Here is a 22,732-nt window from a genome sequence, read left to right on the forward strand (position 1 = left end):
AGAAGGAGGCAACTGAAGGCTGCAGTGTGCAAATGCCTTTAGACAAGGGCATCTGGATTGATGGTTAAGGTGCTGGCCTAGAATCAGGAAACCATGGCTGGGTGACTTTGGATCAATCACTCTCTCTTAGTCCAAGCCATATGGACTAAGAGTTGACGTTGTGGAAAAAATACAGGTAGTCCTCAACTGAGTCCAAAATTTATGTTGCTAAGTGAAACATTTGTTAAGTGAGTTTTGTCCCATTTTACAATTTTTCTTGCTAGAGTTGTTAAGTGAATCATTGCCATTATTAAGTTAGTTGTTAAGTGAATCTTGCTTGCCCATTGAATTTGCGTGTCAGACTGTTGCAAAAGTTGGCCACATGACCCCCGGGCTGAATATGAAAAGAATATATTGCTTTTTTTAAATGAAGTGCTTTCAAGACTGGGGGGTCTCAGAACCTCATAACTTCAAAAAAAAAAACCACATCCATTTCTAGAAACTGGTCTATGTTTCATCCTTGAAGGCTGAGGAACCAATCTCTAAAGAAAAGATCTTTTGGAGACTAAGGAGGCAGATCCTTTGGGTCACCTTCCCATGAGAAACCGGATGTATATAAGAGAGATCCTCATGCTATGATCTAGACTCTTCATCTTTCGTCTTCCCATGAATACTCCCTGCACTATCTGTCTTCATGTGCACTGCAGCATGAAATGGTGTACTGCAGCCAGTGAGATACAGGAAGACTCAACAGAAGAAGGGGGTGAGAATTAACAAGAAATTAGCTAAAGGGAAGAAATTGACCAAATAGGTATTATTTAAATTCTTCCTTAGCTTAAAATTAAAAGGTGAACAATTGTGTAGCTTTCTGCTTGCCTAAAAAAAAGGTCAAGTCTAATGTCTATTCTCTTTTCTTTTCTTTTTTTTTCCTAATAAGGAGGATCAGGAAACTAAATGACACTAATAAATATTTGTTTATTTTAGCGTACTTACACAGCCGTCCATATCACAAACATGTAGCTCTAGGAAGCGTACAACACAGCAATAAAAGTAGCTCCATAAAAATCCAGTTCTAAGCAATCTTCAAATGTTTCACACACACAAACACTCTTACTCTTGAAACAGATTAAGCACTTTAGGAAATAGTTGTGGTGGAATTTATAGAAGGCTGGAACATATAGTAAGGGACATAAACCACAAGTATAACTAGATATGGGATTCTTTAGTTATTCACCAGTTTATAACTGCTGTGAGTACTCTTTGACTTTTTCCATACTGTCAACTTTCTGGAAATAAAGTTGGTTAAGAAATTCTTTTCCAAATCTCAACACTTTTGTTGAATTTGGCCAGAGAATTGGCTTGATGTTTTATCCAGTCCACATTTATCAGAGACCTTGAGTGACAGATTCCCAGCTTTTCTATCCCTCCTGAATCAGGTTTTTTTTTAAAAAAAGGGAAAAAGAAATAAAAAGATTACTATTTTGGAAGAGCTGTGGTGGTACATTGATTAGAATGCAGTATTGCAGGCTTAATTCTGCTGACTGCCAGCAGTTTGATCCTGACTCAAGGTTGACTCAGCCTTCCATCCTTCCAGGGTCGGTAAAATGAGGACCCAGATTGTTGGGGACAATATACTGATTCTGTAAACCTTTTAGAGAGGGCTGTAAAGCACTGTGAAATGGTATATAGGTCTAGTGCTATTGTTATTTTACTATTTTTTCCATATCTTGGGCTAGAAAAGAGGGAGAATTCTTGACAACTTCACAAGGGATTTTTTTTTAAAGGCTGTTCATTTACTGTTACAATGACCAGTGTAAAAACAAATTTGTTAAAAATAATGGCAGTGGGGGACAGGAACCAGGGATCAGAGGGGCTAGGACATTCCCACTAACATACAGTAACTATTTGTCATCTGCTGACAAGGAACTGAAGCACAGTATGCAAGCCAGATAGCATCAGTTGGGTGGGTGCAAGACAGAAAACCATTTTTGAAACAGAGTTAGAAAACGCAAGTGGTGCTGGCGTTAGATGCTTGTTTGGTGTATATTGAGTATGATAGATGTATTCTCATGCTCCAGAAATGGTGGGCATTTATGTTTGAATCAGGTGTGACTGGAGAAAGGGAAGTCAATGCTTCCAGGAGCTGAGTCATGGCTGCTGACCAAGTTACTTCTACCCTAGAAGAATTTGTAGTCTCTTTCTAAAGGTTTCATAAGACTGCTTTGTAAGCATCCGGGGGGGGGGATGGATTATTGAGAGTTACAGATTCAGTAGCATCCATACAAACGTCAAAACAAGGACAAGCATTGCAGTGCAGTCTAAGCCCCATCCTTTTCTATGTACCTGCAATGCCAACCTATGACACAAGGAAAGGAACTAGGGTGGAGACATTCATGTGAGATCTACACACATATACTTGTCTTGAAATTGCAGTTTTAGTATTGCATGCAACACTTGCTGAAATCCTGAGCAAATAAGTTGATGTCTAGATAGAGATATAGATGATAGAGAGATGAGAGAGAGAGAGAGAGAGAGAAAGATGTAGTCAACCACAGAGACAGACAGACAGACAGACAGACAAACAGACAGACAGACAGACAGACAGATACACACACACACAGAAAAACAGATTTCTTCCCACACAAAAACACAATTAGAAAAGGGGAACACTTTATTTATTTATAGAAAATTACCATCCCAACCTAAATAGTTCTCAAGATTGTTTTTTTCCTTTGTTGTAATATCATAAATCACAATATATTGTATTATTTCAATACAGATCTGAATGCAGCAATCTTTATATAATATGACTCAAAGTTTTTAATCTTTGATTATTTAAAAATTTAAAGTATTGAAAATAAAAAGAGGAAAATAAAAACTCTTATCAGTATCAATTGCCATTTGAAATGTCACAGTTACACATATAACATTATTTAACTTTTCATCCAGAAATGATATTAGTTAAAAAAAGAAAGAACCACTGCAATTCAATCTCAAACTCTTTATTAATTTATTTAATTTTTTAAATCCATTGTATTATTACTTTGTTTTGTGTGTTTGTGTCTGTGATCTTATATTGGTAACAGGAAATAAAATATAGATGAAGCAAATTTAACAGAAGTTAAAATACTCAAAATATCTAAAAATAGAAAAAAGCAGGTAATGAAGATAATTAAACAGTTCATTAAATTAAGATTTGCTGTACTTCCTTTTTCTTTCCTTTTTCATGATTAATTTCTTTGAAATAGTATTTCTTATAACCTCTGCACTTATAACCCCTACAGAGTAGGCTGTCTACTCTGATAAAAGAATTGTGTGGTTTAATTGTGTGATTTAATTGAGATACCTAGTTAGATGATAGATATCTATCTATAAATATATGGGGTGGGAGGGGAGAACATTGATGAGTTCTTAAAGATCTTCCATTTTTCATCTTAAAACTCTGCTAAATCTTTAAAGCTAAAATGAGTACTTTGTGATATAACTACAACTTCAATCCTAACTCAGCTATGAACTAGTAGATCAGCAAACTTTAATACTGATAAGAAGGAATATTTGTAGATCAGAGTAGAACTGTGGGGTCCTTGGTACTCTCTTTTGTTTGGTTATTTTCCTGCAAATGTTTCATTACCAAACTAGGTAACATCATCAGTGCTCCTTGCAGATGTTACCTACTTTGATAATGAAATGTCTACCAGAAAAACCACCAAGCTCGGAGAGCACCAAGGATCCCACAAACTTTAGTCCATGTGACATTTCTCAGCAAAAAAATCTTATCTAGAATACAGATATTCCAAAGGTTATGGGCCTTGATTACTCAGGTGTATATTCTGTAACCTGTGTTATATGTTAAAAGATGGCGACAGCAAATAGCACCAAAGTCCAGGAATTCATTTTGGTGGGCTTTGGAGATGGGGAGAAGAAACGCTTACTGCTCCTCATTTTTTTCACTACTCTCTACATCCTTACTTTGGCTGAGAACATCATCGTTATCACCATAGTGGTCCTGGACACCATCTTGGCCCATCTTCCCATGTACATCTTGCTGAGCAACTTCTCCTGGTTAGAGATGTGTTATGTGAGCACAACTGTGCCTCGTATGATCTTGGACCTGATCTCACCAAATGGGACCATCTCCTTCCATGCCTGCTTCCTTCAGTACTACAGCTTTGTTAGTCTTGGTTCCACAGAGTGCTTTTTCCTTTCAACCATGGCCTTGGATCGCTATTTGGCTATCTGCCACCCACTACGCTACCCCTATATCATGTCTCCTCATTCCTGCTATGCCCTTGTGGCTATCTGTTGGATTCTTGGCTTTTTGTGGAATCTAATCCCAGTTGTTATGATCTCCAAGTTGGATTTCTGTGGCCCTAACATCATTGATAATTTGATATGCGATCCTGGACCCATCCTTTCCTTGGCTTGCTCTCCACTTGGAAATATGCTCCTTCATTATCAATTTGCAATGAGCTCTCTAGTCATCATACTCAACCTGTTCTTTGCTGTGTTATCCTACAGTGCTGTGGTTCTCACCTTGGTGAAAGCCACTCACCAAAGCGGCAGTAAGAAGGCCTTCTCCACCATCTCCTTCCATCTCATGGTGGTCACCCTTTTCTATGGTTCCGTAGCAGGGATGTACATATACCCAAGTGCGGAAAACGAGTCGGGTATCAAAAATTTAGTTACTGTCTTCTACACTGCCATTATACCCTTTCTCAATCCCATGATCTACTGTTGGAGAAATGATCAGATGAAGGAGGCCCTGGACAGGGTACATAGAAGTAAGGTAGCTTTACTGAGATTTAACCCAAATAAATGTTAGGAAACTAGAAGAAAATAGCACAAATATAACTAATCATCCAATCAGTGAGATAAACAAGTGTTGTCGCAGTTTGGAAAACAGCAATATTGTTTTCTCATGAATACCTTATCCCCGTTTCATCCATCTCTTTGCTTTCTTAGTTTCAGTTTTAGTATAGATTTTAATAATATTTTGAGGGGCATCATGGCTCAGCAGTTAAAGATGCTGAACTTGACAGTTGGAAAGCTGACAGCCCAGGTTTGAGACTCGAGCACTATACCACAGAGTGAGCCCCCCGTTTTTGCCCCAGCTCTTGCCCACTTAGCAGTGAAGCATACAAATGCAAGTAGATAAATAGGTACCAATTGCAACCAATACATGAGACAAATGTCACGTTAATTAAAAAACAAGATCCGCGAACACTGGCTGGCAGTCAAACACCACGATCCTAAACCCTCAATGTCTACTCACACCAACACCAAACAGCACCAGTTCAATCTGAGTAACACAAAAATCATTGGCCATGCTACCACCCGTCACACTCATGAATTCATCGAAGCCTGGCACTCCACAAGCAATTTCATCCACAGACACATTGACTTACAACCAGCCTAAGAACCCATCAGGATCCAAATCAACTACATAGCCAACCAGAGACAGCAGCAACCCTCAACCAACCCAGGCAAGCCCCCTCTTACCTGCCACCAGTAGTTCACCTCCCAATGATCCTGACCTGAGGTAACCTCCCCATCACAAGACCCATCACAAGCCCTTCACTGATGACTCACACCTGGCCCATCACAAAACTCATCACAAGACGCTCACATGACACACCCACACCTGAAGCCCTTATAAACATAAGAACACTGATATCCCCTAAACTCTACTGAAGGTGTTAGCTAGCCTGGTAACAAAACGTTCAGAAATCAACCCATACACTCAGCGAATGAACCTTCACCCTCATTCTACACCCAAACTACAGATATTTGCCACTATTGCAAATAGGTACCACTTTGGCGGGAAGTTAACCGTGTTCTTTGCACCTTAGTGTGTAGTCATGCTGACCACATGACCACAGGAATGTCTTCAGACAACGCAGGCTCCCTCGACTAAGAAACAGAGATGAGCACTCTCCCACTAGAGTCCAATGCAAATGGGGAAACTTTCATCTTTACCTTTATAATATTTTAATCTGTGTAGCTTTAATGTTTTAACGTTCTAATTATGTTTTACTTGTTTTATAACTTGTAAGCCACCCAGAATCACCTTGTAGGTGAGATGTGCGACATAAAAATGTAATAAATAAATATTCTTGTGAAATATTTTGCATGGTATAATCATGCAATGCAAAATCTTACTGGGAGATTAAAAACAGGTGTATTTATTTAGCTTTTTAGCCAACCTCCCTTTTTTTCAGAACTATTTCTATTTCATGTCGGTCTCTTTTCATGCAACATAGTTGCAGCTAAGCTATAAAAAGTCTGACAGCCAAGTTTCATTAATGCTTTTTACAACCCCCCCCCTTTTTTTGCTTTATCTTGTTGTGTTATCTCTGAAAGAGGGAAAACTGCTGATAAATAATCTATGATACTTGCCTCTTCTCTCATTCAACTGTCATTTTCTCTTCCTACAAGAAATGGAAAAACCTGAGGATTGTATATGTGTGTTTTAATTAAATTGTTGTGTAGCTATGAAAATGACAGTGTATTTGAGGTCAAAAGCAAAATGTACTTAATGCAAGATATAAAAATACTTTTAATTAAATGTGCAATATTCAGCCATGGATTTCTACATTTGGTGTTGATATTTCAAAATGCTTGCCTTATTTTTTTTTAATGAATATATGATATATAGCCGGATTATCTTGCTGTGGAATAAATAAACTATTGTTATTGATGGTGACAATGATATAGATATATCTATTCCTTTTCCTTTTGTGCCATTTTTTTTTGAGTTTGGAATTTTCTGTCTGCTGTTTTTAATGTTTTCAGTGATGGTTCTTCAGGTAACCTGGGCCCATGCAACGAAAGGCATTAAAGATTAGGTCACTTTATCATCAATGCATTGATGATGTTACTTAGTTGGGTAATGAAATGTCTGCAAGAAAATAACCAAGCTCAGAGAGTACCAGAGACTCCATAGTTCAACCCTGAATTACAAATATTCTCTTTTATTCTTATCCCTATCTTCCATGACCAACCATATACTTTGATTTCAGGTTTGTCTATACTCCACCATCTTACATCCCATAATATCCTTACTTCTGAATATTAGGTATTGAGGATTGTTTCCTGGAGTCAAAAAAACTGTTTCTGGAGTGGAAAGAGATAAGGCTGATGTCTTGGGTTTCTCAACTGAACTTGTGTTGCTATTAATATTGTGGAACTATTGTATCTTCGTCAAAAGAGAAACTGAGAAATTGGGAAGATTGCAAACAGAAGATGATACTAAGACCTCTCCTTATAATTTTTTTTTTGTAGGAGGGGAAGAGGTTATTGTAATGATAAAAAATATTCTAAAACATCTCAAGCATGAGGCCAGTAAACAGATTGTCCAGAGCTATAGAAAATTAGTTTGGCCTACTGGTTAAGGCCCTGGGCTAGAGACCACGAGTTCTAATCCCATCTTAGCTATGAAAACCATCTGCGTGACTTTCCCTCTCTCTCAGCCCAACTTACTTCACAGGGTTGTTGTTGTGGGGAAAATAGGGGAAAGATGTGCTAGATATGTTCACCCCCTTGAGTTATTTGAAAAAAATAATAAAGCTTGGATATAAATAAATAAACGTGCAGCAAATGTTCAGACATTTTAATTACACCTAATGAAAAAAGGTTCACATATATATGGATATACATGAGGCGAAACATAAATTTAACTCGACAATTTTTATTTTTTCATTTGATTATCTGTATATTTTATAATTTCCCCATTAGCTATTATTAGAGTTCATACACTTTAACACTGAGCATCTCGATTGGGAGCCATTGTTTATAACCATGGTTTATTGTAAAATGGTTTCTTTTTACACAGCATGTTAACCCATAATCTATGGTCCATAAATCACAGGGGTAACCTACACACAATACCAACCCAGAGAAAAACACATGATAGTTTAGTGCTAAGTAGGAATTTGGTCACAGCATGACCCCAAAAAATGATTGCTGATCACATCCGAGTCATTCCAACTTCTAGAATCCCTCAGTCTGTAACAGAATAACCCTCCAATGGTTGTCTGGCTTCAATCTAATTGATTAATAGCAATATTATTGGCAAACATTGTAAAATCTTCTTTCGACCTGATAACAAACAGATTGAGATGGAGAATCTGAAAATTATGAGTAAAAGAAACCAGGGATAAGATACAGTACTGTACCAAAAAATATCTCAAATATAATTGACATTTCTGTTCTTTAACCATCATGTCCATGTATCTCCCGTTATACTGAAAATAAGACTGGTCTCATACTAATTTTTGCTCCAAAAGACGCATTAGGGCTTATTTTCAAATTAGGTCTTATTTCCAGGGAAATACAGTACTAAATGCATCCATCTGGCTGACAACCTTATTTTTGGGGTGGGGCTTATATTACAAGCATCCTGAAAAATCACACTAGGGCTTATTTTCCGGTTGGATCTTATTTTCTGGGAAACACAGTAGTAATTAAACTAAAAGCACACTTTCATTGTAATCCAGTCCCTCATTGTTTTGCTTATTTTTACACATGAAAATCAATAACAATGATGTCATTATAAACTCAAAAAGGTCCTAGAAGGGAAAAGGCCCTGATCTCTTGACCAAGGTCCAGACCAACCATCCATGAATCACACTCCCTAATTTTCCCAGAATACTGTCCTTTTCAGAGCATCTTTCATCTCCTTGTTCCTCAAGCTGTAGATGAGTGGATTGAGCAAGGGGGTCAGCACCGAATAGAAAAGCGTCACCACTTTGTTGCTTCCTCCTGATGCTCTGGGGCTACATAAGTGACCATGATGGAGCCATAGAAGAGGCTTACCACCAGCATATGTGAGGTACATGTGGAAAATGCCTTCCGTTTCCCAGTGCTTGAAGGGAGCCTCATTACCGTCCAGAGGAGAGTAGCATAGGAGCAAACAATGAAGAGGAAGGGGCCAAAAATAGCGATGGAGCTGAGGCTGTAGAAGGCCAGTTCTGTGTCCGGGGCTGGAGTGCATGAAGAGGCCAACAGTGGCCCTGGGTCGCAGATAAAGTGATTGAGGATTCTGGAGCCACAGAAATGGAGCTGGGAAATCAAAATGATGGGTGCCAGAAATCAGAGAAAGCCAGAGGCCCAACAGGAAGCAGCCAGGATGCAGCAGAACTTTTGAGACATCAGCAGTGGGTATCTCAGTGGGTGACAGATGGCTAAGTATCGGTCTAAGGCCATTGCAGCAAGAAGGAAGCTTTCGGTGGTCCCCATAGAAAAGAAAAAATAGAACTGGAGAAAACAGCCATGGAAAGAGATGACACCCGGCAGTGGAGAGGCCAAATCGAAGAGCATCCTGGGTACCGTGGTGGTTACGTAGCACATCTCTAGACCCGAAAAGTTTCCCAGGAGGATATACATGGGCAGGCGGCTGAGTCGAGAGTCCAAGAGAACAGCCCATATGATGCAGAGGTTCCCCACCAAAGTGAAGGTGTAGCAGATGGAAAGTAGGGAGCATAGGAGCAGCTGGAAGGAGGGCAAAAGGGATGGGAAACCCAGAAGAACAAAGCCCTTCATCACCCTGGTATGGTTGACTTGATCCAAAGGGTTGTACTTCTGTTGCTAGGAGAATCACACATTGGGAAAACAATCAATGTCTGAAAAAAAACCATACTATGACATCTTTACCCAACTTGGATAGCTTTCAGATATGTGAACTTCAACTACCAGGATTCTCAGTAATTGCCATAATAACTGCTCAATTCTGGGCGCTGAAGTCCACATCTAGAGGTGGATCCAAGACTATTATGGATTAAGCATGCCTAGAGGATCACTGGTCTGAAAGTTCTCTGTTGTTCTTCACTTCTAAATTCAGATAAGCAATAATTTTTAGCTTGTCTACCATGTTATTCACTAACCATCACCCAATAGATTTATTTTTACTATGAACATTAATGTCTCTGTCCCAGTCAGGTACTCACAAGGGCAGGAATACATGAAAAATGAAAGAAAGAAAAGTTGGAGAATTTATAGAAGAAAACAGCAAAGACTGAAGAACATATCTTAGAAAGCAGAAAGATAGAACTGAGTTTCGGAGTGCTAAGAAATTTAAAGATCAAGAGAAAATAAACAGAAAGAACTTAAAATTGGAAGGAAAAATATTTTATAATAATGCTTTCGGTAATTAATCAATGCACAAACCATTTTTAGCTGTCAAAAGGACCCTAAGTGTAACATTTCTGAAAGAGAAAAATAAACATTGTAATTGTCAAATATGGTGGCACATTATGAGATATTTTGATTTTAAATGATTGTAGAGTTACCAACATAGGTCTGTTTTATTCCCTGAAATCTGAGGTAAAGTGATAGATAGCTAGATTTGGGACTGGAATTCCAATAAATAGCATCCTTTTAGAATGCAGATAAATATTACTAAGAATGAAGGATTTCTCCCGTTGCTGCATCTCTCAGTTTTTCTAGAAAGGGAAAAAAATCACTTTTGTGATTTTTACTTTTTTTTTAACTTACTTTTCACTTGCCCAACCTTCTTTTCTTCTTATCAAGAAAGCCAGTGGGGACATAAAATATGGTCCCATTTCCTTTTATTTTCATAATTTCCCTACAAAGCAGGCTTATGATGTGCAAAACTGAGTAGCCTTTCCAAAAATAAAAAAAAATAGAACTTTGATTTACTCAGTCTATTCTAGACTCATATTCTAAATACTTTATAAAAAGAAAACTTTGGGGACCATTTCATCAAAACTAAACCTATTTAACCTCAAATAACTTAGTTTACAGGATCATAACTTCACATAGACCACTGAGTTCAACATCTGTTCAATCCAGGAATCCAAATTATGCATCCCAGCAGATGGATGTTGAGAATTCTTTGAGCACCTCCAATGAAGGAGACCCCATCTTCTTTCAAGATGATGGATATCACCACTGAATTGCTCTTACCATTACTAATTTTGTCTAACATTTAATCCAAACTGCATCTCTGAGGCTTAAATCTGTCATTCTGAATCCTGTGCTGTGAAACAAGAGGGAACAAATATGGATCTTTTGGATGCTTGAAGAGCATTATCACATTGTCCTTCAGACATCATTTATCCAGGCTAAACATGGCCAGGTCCTTCTGATTCATAGAAATTGGCTCCTGAATCATCCTTATCGACCTTCTTTGGGCATTATCCTGTTATAGTTGTCCCATCACCCATATTTTCTAGGGAGTTCCCAAACTCATTTCCTTAACTATCATGCAATGTTATCAGACAACATTCTACCAACATTCCCCTGATCCATTACTGTCCATCCGATTACAGATTGAAATGTGTCCCACCAGTTTCACACCATTTATAGTTCAATATCACTGTTTGAAGAATCAGGATTGATTGTTTCTGAAAGAGTCCTTACTTGAGAATGTATCTCTAGAAAGCAAAAAGAGGGATCTGGATTTTGGAGTGATAATTTAAAAGTGGAGTTTATCCTATATAGTTGTTATGGACTTCAAGTTTCAGAATTCTCAGCAAATTCCAAAAACAAAAACAAGTTTCATGGTTTTTTCCCCCTCTCCTTATCCATCAGTCCCAAAAGAAAAGTCTCTGCTTTTAATTATATATTCATCCTTAAAATGTTCTGTATTATTAAAAGCAATGCATTTTTTCTAGCTTTCTTCCATGTCCACCAAACATGAATAAATGTCCCTTGATGGTAAAATGATCTCAGAGAAGCCATGCTAAGATTCCCTTCCACAAACTGGGTGACCTCCAGATATATGGACTTCAAGTTTCAGATTCTCAGTAATTGAAATGATAGCTGCACAATTCTGGAAGCTGAAGTCCATGTCTACAGGAAGTCCAAGACCGTTATGGACCAAACCTGACTGGAAGCTGTGCTCACTGGCCTGAAAACTCTCTGTTGATGTTCTCCAGTTCTAAATTCAGACAGACAATTTCTCTTGGCATGCCTACTAGGCTGTTCATCTAACCACCACTCAGTAGACTATTATTGGATGAATATTAATGTCTCTGTGACAGTTAGCTACTCACAGGGCAGGACCCCTTGTAAAAAAGAAAAGTTGGAGAATTCATCAAAGTCTTGAGAATATATCTCTAGAAAACAAAAAGAGGGAAGTGGGTTTTGGAGTGATAAAGAATTTAAAGGTGGAGTTTATCCTAAACAGTTGTCCCATCATCTATGTTTTCTAGACAACTCCTAAATTCATTTCCTAACTGTCACTGCAATATTGTACATTCTACCCAAGCTAACTTCCACCAACCCATCATGTCCATCAAACCACATCTTCTAACCAGTTTTTGTCCATCTGACACACATCTCACCAGTTTCACTAGCAGGACCTACCATCATTCTTTCAAAAAACTGGATTGATTGTTCCTGAAATAGTACTTAACTTTTATAAATCAGAATTCCTTACCACAGGTTCGGAGACATGCCAGGATGACATCTGTCATGCTAATTGCATATGTTCAGATCTGGGACACAAGGAAATTAGAGAAGAAGAGAAAAGAAGAGGTAGTAATCTTTATTTTATATGCAGAAACACTTGCGTAACATCATACATGTATTTGTTCCTAAGATCAAATGTCTTTGATTTAAGCATAATGATTGGGTGCCATCCGTATAACTAGATCTTCTCCAGATGAATCAAACTTATTGTTTCACTGTATGTAGCTTTAAATCTATATGAGTTTTTCAGCTCAAAAAGTGCAATGTTTGATATACTAATATTTACTTTTCCTCTCTATTCCTTCTCCTAAACTTAAGGAAAGGTTAAAACTTCCTTTAGATTAAGGGTGAAGAAGATTCCTTCTTCAGCTCTAAAAGAAGAATTAGTAGGTTACAGAGTTGTGTTAATTTGGAAGTCCATCTACAGTTACATTTTTTCAATGATTCCAGGATGGTAGAACAATTGGATTTATTGATTAGAACATAAGAAGGTTAGTTAGTAGAAAAAACAGTAATGCAAACCCATAAATCTTACCTGATTTGGAAGATTTCTCTGCAAATCCACCCCACATCTCCATTATGAAGAGTTCACCAATAAAAGAAATCTGACATTGTATTTCCATTATTTAAGGTCTCAAGAGGGTTTTCTCTCTCTTGAGAAGAGAAAGTGAACTTGGGATGTTTTCATTTGTTTAGTAGCAACTCTGGTCAGATGCATGAGTCCTTCTGGCTGAGAACCCTGTTCATTGTAGCCCAAGAGGACAACAGAATGGCAGGAAGACTTAGAGTAGCTCACACCTTCATTACTATAAGGTTGGATTTCTGCAATATATTTTATGTGGAGCTGCTCTTTAGCATTATTCAGAAACTATAAGAGGTTCAAAATGTGATGGTCATGTCCTTAACTGCCTCTTGGTATTGGGAGTACAGAACACTGAGGTTGTGGCCTGTGTACTAGTTAAGAAGGGGTACGATGGCTCACTGGTTAAAGATGCTGAGCTTGTCGGCTGGAAAGCTGACAGCTCAGGTTTGAGACCCAAGCACCTCACAATGGGGTGAGCTCCCATTGCTTACTCCAGCTCCTGCCATCCAGCAGTTCGAAAGCATGCAAATGCGAGCAGATGAATAAGTACCACTTTGGTGGGAAAGTAACAGTGTTCCATGCACTTTTGCTGTATTGCCATGCTGGCCACATGACCACAGAAATGTTTTCAGGCCAAGAAATGTATTCTTGGCCAAGAAACAGAGAGTCAGACATGACTAGACAGAAACTTTACCTTTATTCCTAGTCAAGAACATGAGCAGAGCCCTTTGTGGCCTATCCTGGTCCATCTAGTTCTGGAGTCTGTTCTCACAGTGGCCAACCAATTGCAAAAAATCCACAAGTCTTCCAGCAGATGCCCTTCAGAGACAGTCCTACTTCCATCCAGGCTAATAACCAATGTTTCCCATGACTTCCATGAATTGGTCCACCCTTTTCTGAAGCCAGCGTAGGTAGTACCAGCACCACATTTTGTAGTAGCAAATTCCCAATTTGAATTAATCGCCAATTGGTTTGGAGGTACAACTTGAGGCATTTGTGTTGACTGCAGACTGACCTGCTCTAAAATATTTGGTCCTAATCTTGTAGAAGCAGCTGCTTGCAAGTCCATCTTTGTATAGGAATGTAGAATGAGAAATTCTGGCATGCTCTCATGTTCAGTTATAAGATCTTACAAAAATAAAATAACATTCCTATAAGTCTTGCAATGCATGTTTCATGACCTGTCCTACCTCAAAGGGCTACACACACTTCCAGGATGAAAAAGGGGATGAAGATGTTGTGGTGTGTGTTTTTTTTTCTTTTGTTTGGTTTTGTGTTGTTTGTCTGTTTTCACTGAGGTTTTTATTTGCCATTATTTGTTTCAGTTGTCCTGTTGTTGTACCTTCTATTCAATAAGCCCACAGAAAGTTAAATTGACTTCACAAGCAAATACTATATAATTCTGATTTACCCTATTAAATAGAGTTCTCTGGGCAGGGGACAATTACAATTATTATTTTGGGGATGGCAAAACTTCTGCAATTGTTTTAAAAGTACAAACAATGTGGTAATTGGAATTTACTTAATTGATTGTTTTTTATCAGCAATTTCCACAGATAAATCAGTTGCTTCAAAGTTCTTCCTGTAATGAAAATCACCTACCAAAACAGAACTGTCTCTATATGAAATTCTAACAAAAGGTTTTTGTTTTTTTTCCCTCTATGTGAATGTGCTCACTCACTCAATCAAAATAGAGTTGAAACAGATCTTGGAGGTCTTCTAATCCAACCTCCTGTTCAAGCAGGAGACCCTATACCATTTCAGACAAATGGCTAGCTAGTCTCTTCTTTAAAACCTCCAGTGATGAAGAACCCACAACTTCTGATGGCAAGCTAATTGTCTTCACTGTTCAGAAGTTTCTCCTTAATTCCAATATGCTCCTTTCCTTGATTAGTTTCCATCCATTGTTTCTTGTCCGGTTGTCTGGTACTTTGGAAACTAAATTGATCCCTTTCTGTTTGTGACAACCTCTCAAATACTGGAGTACTGCTATCATGTCCTCCCTAGTCCTTCTTTTCTCTAGACTAGCCAAACTGAAATCTTGCAACTGTTCTTCATGTGTTTTAGTCTCCAAACCTTTGATCATCTTAGTAAATCAGTGTTTCTCAACCTTGACAATTTTAAGGCATGTGGACTTCAACTCCCAGAATTCCACAGCCAGCATTGCTGGCTGTGGAATTCTGGGAGTTGAAGTCCACATGCCTTAAAATTATCAAGGTTGAGAAACACTTGTCTTAGTTGCTCTTCTTTGCACTTTTTCCAAAGTCTCAATATTTTTTTTTTTTTTGCAACGTGATCACCAAAACTGGATACAGTATTCCAGAACTTCAAACTATTGGAACTCAATAGTTTGAAGCCACTCTTCACTTAGGAACAATGAAGTTGACATGTTTGTATTTTGATCCTGCATTACAATGTCAGCATAGTAGTCGCATAATCCAATTAATTTTCACTTACTACTGTATATAGTCCCCAAATAACCTTTTGGCTCATCCTTACATCATGTTGATACTTTATGGTAGTAACAACCATGCTTGTTTGCTAAACAGTGTAGTTGCTTTTGTAGAAAAGACCAAACTAGAAACCATATTTTATGAACAACAGTTCTTGGACCTCAGAAAACTAAAGCCAACAGTTCATGAATGAGCTGGTCCATTTGACAAATTAAACCAAAAGGAACATTCAAGAGCACTTTTCACAGACAGCATTCTCAGATATCTTTTCCAAGGTTGATTGCCTGCATTCCAACATTTAAAGCTAAATGTTTTCCATATTTTAAACCCTTCCTTTAAATGAAATTTTATTTTCTCTATCTCTTGTGAATTTGGTTTATATCTAATGGGAGTGGAAATAGTCAGATCTAAGCACAGGAACAACACAGTGAGAGTCAATCAACTCCAGTTCTTTATTTCTGTACAACAAATAGACAAAATCTTGCCACACTAAAGTTATAACTTTCTAATCTTATAGATATGCCCTGGGAGATAGTATGGTGTGGCTACTCTGAATCTTTTCCTCCCCACCCCATCCAGCTCTGGTTTATGCATCCCAAAGGTCCTTTTTCACAAGGCAACTGGACTTTCTCTTTTCTCTTTGAAGACGTTTCGCTTCTCATGCAAGAAGCTTCTTCAGCTCTGACTAGACAGTGGGGAATGGAAGGATCATCATCATCCAGTCAGAGCTGAAAAAGCTTCTTGGATGAGAAGAGAATCATTTTCAAAGAAAAACAAGAAAATACAGATACCTTGTGAAAAAACACCTTTGGGACAACCATGACCTGGATGACTGAGAATCTCCACAGACATCTTGTCTTGGGCCCCTTTCTGAAACATGCTGCCTCTTCCTTGGGAAGCCATGGTGCTACTGCTGACATTTTCCCTCAGTCCTTCTTCAGAAAACCTGAAGATGCCATATAGCTTGAACTTGATGTTACAGTATTTAATTTATTTATGTACTTATTTAGCAATTACTATGTCAGAAAGTTACACAGGAGCTCTCTCGTATACACATATGTTGGGATTAGTGAGGGGGATGTCAGGTAACAAATCATAAGACACTATGGTAGAAGTGATGGTGTTACCTAATTGTGTAATGAAATATCTGTAAGAAAGTCACCAAGCTCAGAGAGTACCAAAGACCCAACAGTTAAAGCCTGAGCTATAAATATTCTCTCCAATTGGTATTTGAAAAATATATATGCTCCTCTCTGATTTTACTTATATAAACCTGGATGGCTAATAACAATTCACAACACACCCCAAAACAGATAGAAACCTTTCATTATTTAATTTATCTGCTTTTCAACAGTTTTTAAAACCAGTTTCATAGCCTAGATCAGGGGTAGGCAACCTTGGCTCTTTTATGAGTCGTGGACTTCAACTCCCAGAATTCCTGAGCCAGCATGGCTCCGCTTGGAAACCTCTCCATTTCTCCTCAGCATGGCTGGCTCAGGAATTCTGGAAGTTGAAGTCCACGAGTCATAAAAGAGCCAAGGTTGCCTACCCCTGGCCTAGATTATTACATTTCATAAAGTAGATATACTGCTTTTTCTGGTCAAAGACCAACCCCCCCCCCACACACGATTCAAAAGAAAAATTAAGTTAGATTTAATTAACATTTAATTTCATCATCCCCTGAATATGTTCCTTCATCAAGCTAGAATAGCCATCCAATATTTGCTTGGCTTCAAGGCAATATAAATTACGAACACCATAATTACAAATTACAATTACAAGTTCCACAGTTATTATGAAATATACAGAAGTATTATTTTAAAGAACAGTAATGTCTTTTCTTTAAGGATCATACTTTTGTATGTCCCTTAATAGTATTTAAACTAAGAGCATACTTTCATTGTACTCTAGTCCTTCATTGTTTGGCATATTTTTGTACTTCAAAACTCATAAGAATGATTTACTTTCAACTATAAAAGATCCTAGAAGGGAAAAGGCTCTGATCTCTTGACCAAGATCTAGACCAATGAATCCACGAATCCCAATTTTCCGGGAACAGTGTCCTTTTTATAGCATCTTTCATCTTCTTGTTCCTCAAGCTATAGATGAGTGGATTGAGCAAGGGGGTCAGCACCGAATAGAAAAGCGTCACCACTTTGTTGCTTCCTCCTGAAGCTTCGGGGACTACCTAAGTGACCATTACTGAGCCATAGAAAAGGCTTACCACTATTGCATGTGAGGTACATGTGGAAAATGCCTTCTGTCTCCCAGTGCTTGAAGGGAGCCTCATTACTGTCCAGAGGAGAGTAGCATAGGAGCAAACAATGAAGAGGAACACACCAAAAATAGTGATGGAGCTGAGGCTGTAGAAGCCCAGTTCTATGCCTAGGGCTGGAGTGCATGAAGAGGCCAACAGCGGCCCTGGGTCACAGATAAAGTGATCGAGGACATTGGAGCCACAGAAATGGAGCTGGGAAATCAAAACGATGGGTGCCAGAAACCAGAGAAAGCCAGAAGCCCAACAGGAAGCAGCCAGGATGCAGCAGAACTTTTGAGACATCAGCAGTGGGTATCTCAATGGGTGGCAGATGGCCAAGTATCGGTCTAAGGCCATTGCAGCAAGAAGGAAACTTTCGGTGGTCCCCATAGAAAAGAAAAAATAGAACTGGAGAAAACAGCCATGGAAAGAGATGACACCCGGCAGTGGAGAGGCCAAATCGAAGAGCATCCTGGGTACCGTGGTGGTTACGTAACACATCTCTAGACCCGAAAAGTTTCCCAGGAGGATATACATGGGCAGGCGGCTGAGTCGAGAGTCCAAGAGAACAGCCCATACGATGCAGAGGTTCCCCACCAAGGTGAAGGCGTAGCAGATGGAAAGTAGGGAGCATAGGAGCAGCTGGAAGGAGGGCGAAAGGGATGGGAAGCCCAGAAGAACAAAGCCCTTCATCACCCTGGTATGGTTGACTTGATCCAAAGGGTTGTACCTCTGTTGCTAGAAGAATCAAATTGGGGAAATGATCAACTTGATTTTTTAAAAATAGAATTTGATTAAAGTGTTAAGATGAAAGTTAGAACTAACAACTAATATTTAGAAGAAAAGGAAGGAAGGAAAGAAGGAAGGAAGGAAGGAAAGAAGGAAGGAAGGAAGGAAGGAAGGAAGGAAGGAAGGAAGGAATGAAGGAGAGAGAAAGAGAAAGAGAAAGAAAGAAAGAAAGAAAGAAAGAAAGAAAGAAAGAAAGAAAGAAAGAAAGAAAGAAAGAGGGAGGGAGGGAAGGAGGGAGGAAGGAAGGAAGGAAGGAAGGAAGGAAGGAAGGAAGGAAGGAAGGAAGGAAGGAAGGAAGGAAGGAAGGAAGGAAGGAAGGAAGGAAGGAGAAATCAATAGGGAGAAAAGAGAGAAAAAATACAAAGAAATGACTCCTGATTTTCTTTTACAGCAGTTATAACTTACTATATAGTTACAACTTTACTTATATTTTATCTCTGATCTATTTTTTGTTCTAAACATCATAATCATCATTTCATATTTCCAATCTTCATTGAACTTAGATGCCTTTACTGTCTCTCAGTAAAACAGAGAGATAGCGAAGACATAAGTCCTCTCAGCAACTGCATCATCTTCATCCCTCAGACCACCATTGTGGCTAAAACTGAATCTTTCCACATTTGTTAATATAACAATCGCATTATAAATTTCATGTACAAAAACAAAGTTTCATGGGTTTTTTTCCCTCTCCTTATCCTTCAGTCCCAAAAGAAAAGTCTCTACTTTTAATTATATATTCATCCTTAAAATATTCTGTATTATTAAATGCAATGCATTTTTCTAGCTTTCTTCCATGTCCACCAAACATGAATAAATGTTCCTTCATGGTAAAATGATCTCAGAGAAGCCATGCTACGATCTCCTTCCACATACTGGGTGGTCTCCAGATATATGGACTTCAAGTTTCAGAATTCTCAATAATTGCAATAATAGCTGCACAATTCTGGAGCTGAAGTCCATGTCTACCGGAAGTCTAAGATCACTATGACTAACCCTGACTGGAAGCTATGCTCACTGGCCTGATAACTCTCTGTTGAAGTTCTCCACTTCTAAATTCAGACAGGCAATTTCTTTTGGCGTGCCTGTTAGGCTGCTCATCTAGCCATCACCCAATAGACCTATTGTTGGATGAACATTAATGTCTCTATGACAGTCAACTATTCACAGGGCAGGAACCCTTGTAAAAAAAGAAATGTTGGAGAGTTCATCAAAGACTTGAGAACATATCTCTAGAAAACAAAAAGGGGGAAGTGGGCTTTGGAGTGATAAAAAATTTAAAGGTGGAGTTTATCCTATACAGTTGTCCCATCACCTCCTAAACTCATTTCCTGTCACTGCAATGTTATACAATCTACCCAAGCTAACTTCCCCCATCAGACCACAGCTTCTCACTAGTTTTTGTCCATCAGACACACATCTCACCAGTTTCGCTGTCAGGGACCACAGTCCAACATTATTCTTTCAAAACTCTGGATTGATTGTTCCTGAAATAGTCCTTAAAATGTATAAATCAGAATTCCTTACCACAGGTTCGGAGGCATCTAAGATGACATTCTCTCATGGTAATTTCATATGTCCAGATCTGGGGCACAAGTAAATTACATATGAGGAGAAAAGAAATAGTAGTATTAATCTTTATTTTATACAGAGAAACACGTGTGTAACAGGATATATGTTTTGATTCCTATGATCTTTGATTCAAACTTATTTATTATCTGCTATCAGCTCAGAGCTGACTTCTAGTGACTAGGTAACTAGACCTTCCCCAGAAGGATCAAACCTATTGCCTCAATGTATGCAGTTTTTCAAGTTTGCCAGATCTACAGGATCAATATTTTAAATACTGATGTTTACCTTTCCTCACTTTTCCTTCTCCTAAACTTAAGGAAAGGTTGCAACTTCCTTAAGGAACCAACTGAGGGCTCTTTCTTCAGCTCTAGAAGAAGAATTGATAGGTTAGAGAGAACTGAGTTTATTTGCACGTCCATCCACAGTTCATTTTTTTTTCATGATTCAAGGATAGAAGGGCAATTGGATTTAGAGATTAAAAGAAAAAGAAGGTCACATCGTGGAAAAAAGCACTAATGCAAACCTACAAACACTACCAGATTTGGAAGAATGCTCTGCAAATCCAGCCAGCTTCCCCTTTATGAAGAGCTCACCAATAAAAGCAACCTGGCACCGCATTTTCATTATTTAAGGTCTCAGGAGGGTCCTGTCCACAGAGAGTGATAAAGTGAAATTAGGATGTCTCCTTTTCTCTCCTGTTTATTTGGCAGTTTTGGAGTGGAAAAAGGAAGGATTAAAATTAAGGAGTGAGAGAAAGTCTTTTCCTCCATATTCTAACTCCATATTCCCCATCCCAATTTGTTTTTCTTTAAGTGAGAAGATTTGTCAATTTATCCCATAGGAAAAGACTAATTCTCCCTAGGCCAGTGGTGGCGAACCTATGGCACGTGTGTCAGAGGCGGCACTCAGAGTCCTGTCTGTGGGAACTTGTGCCGTCATCCCAGCCCCGCCTCCCTCCACCATCCCCTCCTCCCCAACAGCCTCCCCGGAGGAGAGTCGTGCCCAGGCACGGCCCGTACAGAGCAGCGCAACCAAGGACATGGCAACCGTGCAGCTGGGACAAGACTCCGCCCTCATGCCTCATCGCATGCAGTTGATGCTGCAAGGTGCAGGCAGAGGGCGTGGCCGCCATGGTGCTGCTGGGTCACCTGGGCGATCTGCGGCTGGCGATCTGCGGCTGGCAGTGAGTGGCCCTGTGGGTGGGCGGGGGTGGAGTGGGGGCAGGGCAGGTGGAGGCAGAGTGGGTGGGGCTAGGGGCAGAACTGGGGGCAGGCAGGGGCAGTGTGGGTGGGACTGGGGTGGAGCAGGGGCTGGGGGGGGCATTTTTGGGGCACTCAGTCTCTAAAAGGTTCACCATCACTGCCCTAGGCCATCCATCTTTGCCTATTTACTTTCACTGCATAATTTTAAAATATTTTCAATCAGTTTAACGCAAACTTTCAAGAAATTAATGCTCCTGTTTTTTTTCAAAAACGGTTTTCTTTCATTGGTCTCAGATTAGCATCATCTTACAATGGATCAGAATTTTGTAAAGCTTTTTTTTACTCCTAATAAAAATAAAACTTTTTTAAATAAAAGAACCTCTATGTATTCTGTTGAATTCTTGCTCTTGTCCCATTCATTTGCATGTGCTGGATGTCTTAATCAGAATAGTATATTTTCCAAGGTTGATTGCCTACCTATCAACATTGAAATGTTTTTCCACATTGTAAATCCTTTTTAATAACATTTTATTTTCTCTATCTCTTATGAGATTGGTTTGCATTCAATGCATGTGGGAAGAGTCATGCCTAAGTGCAAAAATGGCACAGTGAGATCCAGTTGAGTTCAGCTTTTAATTTGCTTCTACCTAATAGACAGAATCTTGCCAGACTAAAGTTATAGTCTTCTAACAGAATAGATATAACCTGGGAGATTCTACAGTGTGGCTACCCTGATCCTTTCCCTCCCTCCCTCATCCAGTTCAGGACTGTGCAGTCTGATGTCTTAGGCCCCTATCTGGAATATGCTATCTCCTCCCTGGAAAGTCATAGTACTATTGCCAATCCCCCTCCCCTCCTACTCCTTCTTCAGCTGCACATTCCATCAAAGAAAAGCTGCTACTTTCTGATGCTGTGTAGTATGGGGAGAGATTTGTTTATTTATTTACTAAGTAAGAAAGTAACACCAGAAGTGGGAGCCTTCTCTCAGACACATATCCTGGGGTCAGTGGGGAGGATGCCAAATAAGAAATGACGAGGTGGCAGCTAGTCCAAGAAGCAGAAGGTATGGGCCACTTGGCAGAGGGCTAAAGAGAAATGAGGTCTGGTTAAGAGTGCATTTGAGGGCATCTTTACCTTTGCTAACAGATGCTTGCAAAACATGGCTGTCTCTTTTTAAGAGCTTGATATTGTGACATTTTGACTAAGAATACGCTATATTCTGAGGTTACATTTTATGGAGAGATATGATAGTGTTTATGAATGGATCCAAGTAGTGATGTTATATGCTTGCCTCGTGTGTTTAATCATCTACAGATGTTTCAGCTCAATTTAATATTGCTGTCAGGCACATGTAATCTGGAACAGGAGTTCAGTTAAAGCACTTCAGGTTTATTACACATTATCTATACACAAGAATCTTTCTCTGCTAATGGTGCTAGATAAGAGTCAATGGAATTCAAGAAAGGGG

The 22,732-nt window shown here is 39.0% G+C and overlaps 3 protein-coding genes across 6 annotated transcripts; 1 reads left to right on the forward strand and 2 right to left on the reverse strand.

The window, feature by feature from the left end:
• Positions 1–500: 500 nt before the first annotated feature.
• Positions 501–6,643, forward strand: LOC120311007 (olfactory receptor 11H6-like). 4 transcript variants are annotated; one of them, XM_039350086.1, is made up of 2 exons: positions 501–790; positions 3,836–6,643. In XM_039350086.1, exon 2 carries the CDS (start codon positions 3,836–3,838, stop codon positions 4,799–4,801), a length of 966 nt encoding a protein of 321 aa, XP_039206020.1. In that variant the 5' UTR covers positions 501–790; the 3' UTR covers positions 4,802–6,643. The 4 variants fall into 4 exon arrangements, with proteins under 4 accessions (XP_039206020.1, XP_039206023.1, XP_039206021.1 ...); XM_039350089.1 differs by having other exon boundaries at positions 3,981–6,643; XM_039350087.1 differs by having other exon boundaries at positions 501–742.
• Positions 6,644–8,334: 1,691 nt separating this feature from the next.
• Positions 8,335–9,542, reverse strand: LOC120311055 (olfactory receptor 11G2-like). Its single transcript, XM_039350184.1, is given in 2 exon segments — positions 8,335–8,730; positions 8,733–9,542. Coding segments are annotated over 2 exon segments (906 nt in total). The 5' UTR covers positions 9,520–9,542; the 3' UTR covers positions 8,335–8,611.
• An 8,093-nt stretch (positions 9,543–17,635) lies between these two features.
• Positions 17,636–20,046, reverse strand: LOC120311056 (olfactory receptor 11G2-like). The gene is made up of 2 exons (XM_039350185.1): positions 20,018–20,046; positions 17,636–18,442 (listed from the first exon to the last, which is right to left on the reverse strand). The coding sequence occupies exon 2, from the start codon at positions 18,395–18,397 to the stop codon at positions 17,636–17,638; it is 762 nt and encodes a 253-aa protein (XP_039206119.1). The 5' UTR covers positions 18,398–18,442; positions 20,018–20,046.
• Between the last annotated feature and the right edge of the window lie 2,686 nt (positions 20,047–22,732).

Source organism: Crotalus tigris, unplaced genomic scaffold (genome assembly GCF_016545835.1).
Source record: "Crotalus tigris isolate CLP2741 ecotype Arizona unplaced genomic scaffold, ASM1654583v1 scf7180000018306.2785112, whole genome shotgun sequence".
NCBI classification, from domain to species: Eukaryota; Metazoa; Chordata; class Lepidosauria; order Squamata; family Viperidae; genus Crotalus; species Crotalus tigris.

What these genes read in the sequence shown, in the direction of transcription:
- LOC120311056 (XM_039350185.1), bottom strand. Translation starts at nt 18,397, where the DNA reads ATGAAGGGCTTTGTTCTTCTGGGCTTCCCATCCCTTTCGCCCTCCTTC.
- LOC120311007 (XM_039350086.1), top strand. Translation starts at nt 3,836, where the DNA reads ATGGCGACAGCAAATAGCACCAAAGTCCAGGAATTCATTTTGGTGGGC.